Raw genomic sequence first — 12348 nt, 5'->3', positions numbered from 1 at the left:
ATAGTAAATTGGACCAAACTCGCAACAAAATGAAAAGTTTGGATCTCTGGTGCTAGTCCTAACATTTTTGGACGAAAGTGACAATTTTCGACAAACCACATGGAACATTTGTGCAGTTTAGTCTAAACAAAACCTTAAGTTGCCAAACGTCATTTATCTACCTAGGGGTGTTCGTTTGGATGGATCGTTTTGATCCGATTCAATCAAGTGAATCCAAATTGATTTCGGTTTTCAAAACATTGATCCGAATAGTCCAAACTAAATTCAAATCCGATCCGATCCAATCCAATTACAATTCGGTTGGATCGGTTTTTATAATTCGGTTTTCAAAAACCGAAACATTTTAAAACGACATATAATTATAATATTACCCAACTTTACACAAAAAACAAAAACAAATTATTTAGTTGTGATTTGAAATTTATAAATAATTACTAAGAAGATATATTATAGTTAAATATTTTATAGATATAAAACTTTTTAGAGAAAATGCATATTAATGTTTTTTTATTGGGTGAGACGTTTAGAACCTATTTGAAAAAATAAATTACAAAATTAATAAATAACTATAGATATATATATTATAAATAAATAAATAATAAATGTTTATTCGGTTTTTTTGAACTATTCGGTTCTTATTTTATAAACCAAATCCAATCCGAAATCCAAAATAATAATTCGGTTTTGTTGAAAACCAATCCAAAAATCCGAATATCCGAACCAAATAGTCCAATCCAAATTGTCCAATTGGACAATTCGATTTTATCCAAATAGTGAAGAACCCTATTCCTACCCCATGCATTGTCACGAGGCATCTTCTCGTACACTTATTCCTATTATTCCCGCCTATTCTTTCAATTCATCTAAAACGGGATCCCTAAAATCCACCCATTAAATGTAGAAACAATTATATAGTATCATAAGTTAAGCGTAATACGAAAGTTACTAAGGCTATTAATTCAAACGAAATCAAATTAGGCAAATATTATCTAATAAATAAGGCAGCATAATATGTGGTATTTATTTCCTTTTGAAAATCACATCTTCACGGCATATTGTGGCCTTGTCGGTTTAGGTTTAAGTTATAAAACAAATACTAGATTATGACCCGCGTAAAATGCGGGGAACATATAAAAATGTACATATAAAGGTATAAGAAAGTTGGCACTATAAAAAAATAAAGTAACATAAACAGACTTAGTATTATTGGTAACATTGAAATGTCTGAAAAAAAAACAATGAAACACCTGAATATCTATAATCGTTGAAGAACCTCTTTGTAGACATAACTTTTTGTTTTATTAGTTGGACGACCTTCCTCGTAATATATGAGTACATTCAATATTTTTCTCACTTGTGACGCGATGAGTGAAGACGAGTCTATGCAAGTATAATCCAACATTTGATAATTATTGTTATTGACTTTTGTTAATGGCCATAACAAAATAAAAAATTATGGGGAATTGCCTCTGCTGAGAACGGAATGAGATTCTTTTATTAGACGGAGTTAACTTCATGCAAGATATATAAGTAGTCTCGTTGAAGAGTCTAGCATATATGATTCAGGCTTCAATGACGTGTCTTCCAAGCCTAACAATCTATAAACTAGTACCATTGCATAGTCCTTTGGTTTGGTCGATATTACGAAGTAACATAACTGGAACACCTATTTTTAGTGTAAGTTTATGGTTGGAAATTCAAGATTCCTTAAAACCATTCAACACAACTAAAGAGTAGATTGATTCCTCAAAAAAACCTGGTAACTCTCTCTCACGTAAAGAATTTGAACCCATATATGTTTTCCCTTCATCTTTCATCAATCCTAAAATGTAGTCATTGGTAGCATCAAATTCTTCATTTGTAGGGACCAAAATAGCTTTATCTTGAAAATATGATGGATCATCAAGATGGTTTTCAAAGGATGGATAAATGGTGGATACAATTGAATGAATATGGTCACCTGTAGAGCGAACAACGTCTTCTGGAAATTCAGTTTGAGCTTCACCATCATTAGGGCCACCAGTATTACCTTTACCAATTTTAAGAACCCACTCATCAAATGTTGTTGTCTCATCCAAATCATTAGTTACACAACCAAAATAAAGCCTCATGTTTACCGTTAAACGTAAAAATGTACATCACGCCGTAATTTGGATGAATATGATGCCTGCACAATATCCGAACGATTGCCTCTTTGTATTGCTGGAAGAATTTGTCTAAAGTCATCTCCAAATAAAATGGTATTGCCTCCAAACGATTCTAGAAGATAAATACCTACAGGGCAATGATATCCTCTTTGTTGACCATATTTGATGTATAGAATTCATTGTCGTTGAACTGTTCATCAGAGTTCACTAATACTTTTGTATTGGCACGTGATATCCCTCTAGACAATGCCACATAAAGTTGGCCATGTGTGAAACCGATTCTGCGAGATAAATACCTACATTTGGAATTGCTTCTCCCTGAGCTTTATTGATTGTCATTGCGAAACATAATCAGATTATAAATTGTTTTCTTATCAGCTTGAATGGGGACATGTCATCTTCATGCGGGCATTGATTTAGTATAGAGTAAATTACAGAAATGGTCCCTGTAATTTGGTCGAATTCTCACTTTTGGTCCCTAAGTTTAAAATTTGATTGGTTACATCCCTGTGGTTTGTGAAAATTGCACTGTTGGTCCTTGGTCCATATAAAAAGACCAAATTACCCTTTATTTCTTTTTTCTTTTTCTTTTAACAATTATATATATATATATATATATATATATATATATATATATATAATTGGTTTTTATCTTTATTTTAATAGAATTAATATAGATTATTTATAAAATTATTTTTATTGTTTAAATCAATTATCTAAATTATATAAAATCATATTATTATTATTTATTTTTAGCTTTATTTATTTATCTTTGTGTTTGTAGTTTAAAAATCTTTTCATATTTTTGATGTTTTATTGAAATATATTTTTTAATGTTGTTTTTTTTGACATTTTATTCGTGCAATATAATTATTTATTTTTGTTTTCTATGTGTTTTTTGCTTACATCATTCACTTATATTTAGGGCTGTAAACTAACTAAACGTTCGGTGAACCGTTCGTAAACTGTTCGACGAGAAGTTCGTTTATGTTTGTTTATTTAAGAAATGACCGAACATGAACAAAAATTATCTTTCATTTAGTTAAACGAACGAACATGAACAATGGTCTCGTTCGTTCATTTATGTTCGTGAACGTTCGTTTATGATGTTCGTTTACGTTCATTTATGTTCGTTCGTTTAATTTATATATATATATATATATATATATATATATATATATATATATATATATATATATATATATATATATATATATATTCATTTATGTTCAATTTTTTTATTATTATATTACTATATTATATGTTCGTTTAAGTTCAATTATGTTTGTTTATTTTTGTTCATTTATGTTCGTTTAGTATAATATGGTAATATAAAAAAAATTGAACATAAATGAATATGAAGATAAACGAACATATTGTAAAATACTTATCGATCTATATGAGGTAGAATTAAACGTTTCCATCAATACCCAATAAGGCATATAAATCATGTCTAATTCTGCAATGAATTCCAACGCCCCACAATGTGGAATCCTCTCAGTAGCAGCATTCCAGAACTCAAACCACATCAGATAATCAATATGAAGAGAAGCTGCAATAAAAAATAATAATTGTCACCATATTATACAAATATTAGAGATTATTGAGGTGTTAAATAGTGTAATAACTTGCAATTAAATATAATTTTCAAAGAAAACTTAGTATGAGAAACTAACCAAGGTGATCAAGGGTCAAAGGAGGCATTATAACTAAGACATAAACAAAGAAATATTAGTGATAGAAACACGAAACTTGAAGGAGAAACATACAAATTTAAACCATGAAGGATAACAAAAATCCACAAGTATATTTTTTAAGTAATTTAAACCAATATATTTTTAAAGTAATTTAAATCGGGCCGTAGGTTTATCCCAATATTGTTCCCTTAAGCATTTTATCGAACGGGTAGTAGACAGGTAGACCAAACAAAATTTCCAAGTATCCAAATCAAGGTTTCAAATCCTAACACATCCACAAAAAAAAAGATATTCAAATTTGTGATTTTAACAACCAAAAGAAAAGGATATGGCACACCTTGTGTATGATTATATCGTTTATAATTGGATTGCCCAACTTATTGACCAATTCGTCAAAAGTATGAAGAAAATGAGGAATCTCATAGAAAGGTCCGATTCAACTTTCTAAATAACACAACTGCCACAATTAATTTTCAAACCACAAAATTTGACACTCTCATAACATAAATATATTTTACTTACATTCACAAGAACCCAGATGAATTCCGCCATTTCTGTTGTTCGTCAACTCCAATTTCGACCTACAAGAAATCCAAAAAAATCAAGCAACTTGAGTAACAATCATTTTCATGTTGTCGCAACTTTAGCACAAATATCGATAAAAAGTACAAAATCAGTTATCAAGAAATAAACATATATGAGATGACTAAGTACTTGTCAAATGGAATTTGAGTTACTTGTTTTCTTACCTTTCCCTGATGTGATTATAATTCCAGTCGTTTGACTACAAATCTAAATCGTTAAGTAAAAATCAAAACAACCTGCTTTCCACAATTTTCTTCTCCACTACAAAACTTAGGTTAGATATATTATACTCCCTCCGTCCCAAGATAATAGTCACAGACAAAAAACACACAATTTAAGAAAACACTAATTACCATTAACTTTATTAAATAAAATAACAGTCTTACCCTTCTCTTGCATTTAATTCTATGGTAGTTGCAATTAATTTTATGGTTATTTACCTAATAATTAGGGGTATTATGGTAAAAGACATATTTATTTTTAGAAGTAGACAATTATTTTGGGACAAACCAAAAAGGAAACGTGGACTATTAATATGGGACGGAGGGAGTATAAATAAATGAGAGAGACAAAGTATTTTTTTATTTTATTTTTGGTGAGATTTAATTGTTATTAATAGAATTCCTAATTTAATTCATCCTTTTATTTTTGGTGATATTTAATTGTCATTTATAGAATTCCTAATTTAATTCATTTTATTTTTGGTGAGATTTAAGTGTCATTAATAGAATACTAATTTATAACATAATATACGTTTTATAAAATTTATGGACAAAAATAAAGGGGTTGACAAAGATGATGTCAGCAAATAATTCAAATGTGAAAAATATAGGATTGAAATGCAATCAATGGTCGTGATTTCTTCAGTTTAGAATTAAGGGTTCTTTTTTAATAATATTTAGAGATTAATAAATTTCATATGAATCTATATTCTATAACGCATGCTTATCAAAGAAAAAGGAAACATATTTATATTTCATGTATAAATCTTCATTTTTAATATTCAGTAATTAATTCCATATTAAATATAAATATTTATATAAAAACCAATTATATATGTTAGTTAGTTTTAAATTTTATTTGATTATGTTGATTAAGACTTTTAAAAAAATACTTATATTTTATGTATTAGCTTTAACATTTTAAAGAAAATTATAATCAACTCTTTTAGTAATAAAATTTAAAGTAACTTTTATTATTCTTACAAAAGTTATATAATGTTTAAACTTATAACATAATAAAAAACCAATTTTTAATATATATATATATATATATATATATATATATATATATATATATATATATATATATATATATATATATATATATTAGAAATTGAGAAAAATAAAAAAGTTTGAGAATGGGGAATCATTGTCACCCACTCATTTATTTTTGCAGCAAAATCATCCGTTGTACCAGCAAAAATGGGAAACGAATATACATATGTTTTCCAACAAAGCATGTTTTATTAAACTATGCTAATCATTACCTTAATTTTTAAGAAGCTATTTTTATCGAAAAATGATTTTAAATATACTAAAATTCATGATTTTTTATTCTCTACAAATGGACATCCATATTGATATAGTTTTAAGATAAAATAATTGTTTTTTATATATATTTTCAGCTATCGTTATTCATAAGTGAATAAAAATGCATCGGATTTTTAGTACAGCATATTCGTTATTCACTTATGAATAAAAAACATGATTAATTTTTTTTACAGATTAAGTATCATTCATATATAAATATAACATATAATAAACTTTTACAACTTACATCAACTCTCGTCACATTTTATATTCACATATGAATAAAACTTGTATTGAATTTCCTCACAAGTTATATTTATATACGAAGAACACATTTATCATAATTTTGTTACAGTTCATTTGTTATTCCTATATAAATAAATAGTTCAAACTTTCAAAACACTTCATATTTTTTTATCATACTACTTATTTATATATGATTAATAAATGAACTATAACAAAAATCTTAGATATGTTTTATTAATATATGAATATAACATATGACGACAACTAATACACGTTTTATTCATATATAAATATAACATGCGACGAAAGATGATGTAAAAAAAATATATTTTAGGTAAGAAAACTTTATAACGTGTTATATTCATATATAAACGATACTTAAACTGTAAAAAAGTTAAGCATGCGTTTTATTCATAAGTGAATAACAAATGTACTGAAATAAAAATTTGATGCGTTTTTATTCACTTGTGAATAACGATAGCTGAAACTTAAAAAAAAAATAATTTTTTTATTTTATCTTAAGACTATATCAATATGAATGTCTATTTATATAAAATAAAAAATTATGGATTTTGATATATATTTAAAATAAGTTTTCGATAAAAATAGCATTCTAAAAGAAAAAAAAAACAAAAAAAATATGTTTTTGTTTATTTTAAGGTAATGATTAGCATATTTTAAGGAAACATGTTTGGTTGGAAAACACATGTGTATCCGTTATCCATTTCGCCGGTACGCCTAATTGTTTTGTGCCAAAATAAATGTGTGTCTGAGAATGATTCCCTCATTCTTAGGGGGTGTTTGGCAAAGCTTAAAAAATGAGATTTTTGACTGATTACCGGTTTGATACCGGTATAAGTAAAAAAATAGTGTTTGGGTAAAAAACAACTTATAACTGTTGGTAACCTCTATTAAGTAAAAAAAATGATAAGTAACCTAACCTTTACTTATTAAAAACTTCTTATTTCACCAAAATAAGTTATAAGTCAAAAAAATTATAAGTCTTTTTAAATAAGCTTTCCCAAACACCCTGTTAACCTTTTTTTTTCAATTGAACTCTCTCTCTCTCTCTATATATATATATATATATATATATATATATATATATATATATATATATATATATATATATATATATATATATATATATATATATATATTTGACTTTCCAACTTTTATTTTTAATCTTAAATTCATTACCGATTTTGAGCATACAAATTTAAGTTGAGCATACAAATTTAAGTTGAACATAAAGATTTATAACATAATGCTATCAGTCAGCATACAAATTTAAGTTGAGCATACAAATTTAAGTTGAACATAAAGATTTATAACATAATGTTATCAGTCATATGACTGTATATTTTACTAATACGTATATATATGAAATAAAAACATAATTTTTTCATCAAAATGTGATTTTTCTCATTAAAGTTTATATATTATCTTTATTTTTATTTTGCTTATAATTATTAGTTTATTTTATTAAATCATTTTAACACAACATATCTATTAGTTTGTTTTTTTTATTAATGAAAAATAAGAATATATTGGAGTAAAATACTTTTTGAACGGAACTTCACAAAAATAAGCTTCAAAGTTAAAAAAATAAAACTTAGTACACTTGAATAACTAATTGTTTATTATTATTAATTTAAACAAATTACTATTTTTTTTACAGAATCAAAGAATAACATTGAGTATATATATTTATGTGCAAGGAGAAAATATAAAAAATTATATTTGGATGTTTTATTATAGCTAGATTGTTCTATCATACATAGATAGATGTTCTTGTCATATTAAATATATAAATTTTAAAAAAATTATTATATATAAGTTTGTTTGTGATTGTATGATCAAATAATTTGTTTTTTTATTCTATAAAATTTTTATTATCAATCGTGTTACACACAAGTTATAACCTAGTGTGTGTATATATATATATATATATATATATATATATATATATATATATATATATATATATATATATATATATATATATATGACTTAAATCGACATTTTGTTAAAGCATGACGGCAACTACAAATCTTGGAGTCATGACAAGCTTTTTAGAACGTTGAGTATGACTGAATCAGATTCAAATCGAATGATAGCATAATTAGAAGTATCTATTGAATCTTGTCCTAATTCAATCAACAATTATTAAACAAGCCCTCACCATTTTAAAAAATATAAGTTAATGACCAACAAGTTCTATAAAGTCCACCTTTTCTTTAAGTAGCTTTAGAATTCTCTCAAAAGCTGAGATTGTAGATAGGCGTGAAACACTTGTTAAAATTGGTGAATTAGAGCACATTGCCAAACTTGATTTGAAACAGAAAGCGAAAATCAAATGGTTGTGTGATGGTGACGAGAACATCAAATTTTTTCATGGATTGCTGAAGAATAAAAATAGAAAAAATCGTATACATGGTCTGGAAATTAACGGTTGTTGGTCGTCTGATCCAACGATTATCAAGAAGGAGATCTTCGATTATTTCTCTGCCAAATTCAAGGAACCGTGGCCTATGAAGCCAAAACTAATCAGCCCCTTATTCATGAAATTAGCTCCAGGGTAAAGTTGTCAACTTGAATCCCCTATTTTGATTGAGGACATAAAAAGTGCCATTTGGGGATGTGGGACCGAAAAAGCACCAGGGCCGGATGGGTTCACGTTTAAACTCATTAAAAACAAATGGGAGTTGATGAAAGAGGATATTATCCGTTATATCAGGATGTTCGAAGCAACAAGAACATTATCAAAAGGGTGCAACTCATCATTTATTACCTTGGTTCCAAAAGTAAAGGATCCTATTTCCTTAAGCGATTACAGATCAATCTGTTTACTAGGATTTCTCTACAAGATCATCGCGAAAATCCTAGAAAATCGTCTCAAAGGTATCATTCATCTAGTTGTTGATGAAGTACAATCTGCTAGGGGTGAGCATTTGGACCGGTGGACCGGACCGGACCGGATCGTTTTTTTGGACCCCCGGACCGGTTCTCGGTTCTAGGAATCCATGAAAACCGATCCGGTTTTTTTCCCGGTCCGGTCCGGTTTTTACCGGGTTTAGAACCGGTTGGACCCGATTTAAAAAAAATTGTAATCTTAAACAACCATAACTCATTCGTTTTAAGTCGGATTGACACACGGTTTTTTCCAACATTTAATTTACAGTTTGTAGATGAATTTAGACTATAATTTTGTTGATTTTGGTATTATACTCAATGAGTTACAGTCTTTCAAAGTTGAGCTATCAAAGCTGAAAAATTTCAGCTTTTCAGCAACGTTTTTAAAATTTTGTAATCTGTGAAAATTTTTAAACAACCATAACTCATTCGTTTTAAGTCAGATTGACACACAGTTTTTTCCAACGTTTAATTTACATTTTATAGATGAATTTAGACTATAATTTTGTTGATTTTTGTAATATTCAATGAGTTACAGTCTTTCAAAGTTGAGCTATCAAAGCTGAAAAATTTCAGCTTTTCAGCAAAATCTTTAAAATTTTGTAATATGTGAAAATTTTTAAACAACCATAACTCATTCGTTTTAAGTCGGATTGACTTGCGGTTTTTTTCAACATTTAGTTTACAGTTTGTAGATGAATTTAGACTATAATTTTGTTGATTTTGGTATTATATTCAATGAGTTACAATCCTTCAAAGTTGAACTATCAAAGCTGAAATATTTCAACTTTGTAACTATTATTTTTGACTATAATTCTGAATTTTATGTATCTTTGACAGATAAATCATATGAAAGGGATCTTGGTGAAATTGATTTATATGTTAGTTGCTTTTATTTGGAAAATTAATTTTGTAAGTTATAATATTATAACATCAAGGTAGATTAGTTATTCGTGAAACGGAAACGTAATCATTTTTACAAGTTGTATCGTATCAAACTCAATAACATATTCGTTTTAACGAGTTCTATCAAACCTAAAAAATTATTTTAACGACTTGTACTCTATGCAATTAAAGTTGTACCGGTCCAAACGGGTCCAAGAACCGGAAAACCCGGACCTGGACCCGGACCCGGACACGGACACGGACACAGACACGACTCATCCGGTCCGGTCCACGGTCCACAATATTCTCCATAACCGGTCCGGTCCAAGAGCCGGTCCGGTCCGGTTCGGTCCAAATGCTCACCCCTACAATCTGCCTACATAGAAGGAAGAAACATACTAGATGGTCCTCTCTTGGTTAATTAACTTTATTCTTGGGCAAAAAAGAACAAGACATCAATGTTTTGCTTCAAAGTAGATTTCGAAAAGGACTTTGATTCTATCAATTGGGGATACTTGGAATCAATAATGAAACAAATGTAGTTCGGTGACAAATGGTGCAAATGGATTCTCGGTTGCTTATCAAGTTCTAAGGCATCTGTTTTGATAAATGGTACTTCAACGGACGAATTTCAAATATCACGCGGGGTTAGGCAAGGTGGTCCTCTATCACCGTTTCTTTTCATTCTAGCAATGGAAGGTTTACATGTCGCTTTACAAGGTGCGAAGATGAAAAACTTGATAAAAGGTGTAAAACTACCACATAACGGTCCAGAGATTTCTCACCTGTTTTACACTGATGACACCTTATTTGTGGGAGATTGGAACCAACATAGCATTAAAAATCGTTCCCGTATTCTCAAATGTTTTCAAATTTCGTCGGGATTGAAAGTCAACTTCCATAAATCTCGCCTTTTTGGCATGTGTATTCCTGATGCTGAAATTCAATTGATGGCCATACCCTTGGATGTTTGAGAAGCTCATTTCCGTTTTCTTACCTTGGTGTCCCGGTTGGAGCAAATATGACACAAAAGAAAAATTGGCAGCCAATATTGGATAAGTTCCAAAAGAGACTGTCAAGTTGGAAAGAAAACACACTTTCGTTCAGTGGCAGATTAACCTTGTTAAAATCTGTTCTTAGCAGTCTTCCCACATACTATCTTTCACTTTTCAAGGCTCCCGATGGGTGCTTGAATCCTTAGAGAAACTTAGAAGACGTTTCCTATGGGGTGGGAACGAAGATAAAAAGAAGATACACTTGGTCGATTGGTCCAAGATTGTGGCCAATAAAAAAATCGGTGGATTGGGAGTTGGTACTTTATTGGCACAAAACATCGCACTTTTAACAAAATGGTGGTGGAGACTTAGAAACGAACAGGGGCAGATGTGGGTGAAAGTCATTGAAAGTATAGATAATCTCAAAGCACATCCTTCTACTTTTTTGTGCAGGAAAAGCAATTCTGGTTTTTGGGGCTACATTGTTAAAGCTATCAAAAGTTTACCCACTCATAACATTGATCCAAATGGTATCTTCTCCTTAATACCGAGCTTCAATATCCGTATTCTCTTCTGGAAAGACATTTGGTGTGGAGATGTTCCATTACAATCCCGTTTCCCTCATCTGTATCAAATGGAAGAGATTAAAAACTGCAAGCTTGCGGATAGGATAAGTGCGAATGGCTTTGTATGGAAATGTAAATGCAATCCTTACAATAATTCCTTTCTCTTAGAATTACACGAGTTTCATAATTTCTTTCCCTCACAAGAGTTCAACTTCTCCTCACAAATTGGTTTTCGTTTTAACTTAAACCATAAAGGAACATACATGGTGAATGTCATGAGGAGACTAATGGATGATTCATGTAATCATTTCACAGAAACATTGATATGTTGGTCAAAAATTATCCCCCTCAAAGTCAAATGCTTCGTATGGAGGGCTAATCTCGATCGAATACCTGTTTCAGAAGCGCTTATACACAGGGGTATTCCTGCAACCCCAAACTATGAGCTATGTGGGGGAGTCACCGAATCAACAAATCATCTTCTTTTTTAGTGTAGTTTCGCAAAACAGGTTTGGTACTGGATCCTCAATTTGTGTGGTTTACATGATATACAATTTGAAGGCATCAAAGAATGCATCAAGTTTGGAGCTTCTTGGGGGAAATGTGCAAATACAAGACAGGTGCTTAACGTAATCCTATATTCGACGGTTTGGAACATATGGTTAGCCCGTAACGATAAAATCTTCCACAAAAACACCCCTCCCCCACTAAAACGGCGGATTTAATTATTATACAGACATTTCAATGGTGCAAGTACAGGGGTAAATCTGGAAAAACAT

The 12348-nt window shown here is 29.5% G+C and overlaps 2 protein-coding genes across 2 annotated transcripts; one reads left to right on the top strand and one right to left on the bottom strand.

The window, feature by feature from the left end:
- Positions 1-1697: 1697 nt before the first annotated feature.
- Positions 1698-2111, bottom strand: LOC145131040 (uncharacterized). Its single transcript, XM_079065774.1, has one exon. The coding sequence runs from the start codon at positions 2109-2111 to the stop codon at positions 1698-1700; it is 414 nt and encodes a 137-aa protein (XP_078921900.1).
- Positions 2112-11391: 9280 nt separating this feature from the next.
- Positions 11392-12060, top strand: LOC145131039 (uncharacterized). Its single transcript, XM_079065773.1, has one exon. It carries the CDS (start codon positions 11392-11394, stop codon positions 12058-12060), a length of 669 nt encoding a protein of 222 aa, XP_078921899.1.
- The last annotated feature ends 288 nt before the right edge of the window (positions 12061-12348 follow it).

This window comes from Lactuca virosa, chromosome 8 (genome assembly GCF_052849685.1).
Source record: "Lactuca virosa cultivar CGN04683 chromosome 8, Lactuca_virosa_CGN04683_v6, whole genome shotgun sequence".
Taxonomy (NCBI): Eukaryota; Viridiplantae; Streptophyta; class Magnoliopsida; order Asterales; family Asteraceae; genus Lactuca; species Lactuca virosa.
The sequence above is the reverse complement of the archived record's forward strand: the minus strand, read 5'-3'. Positions and strand labels throughout refer to the sequence as shown.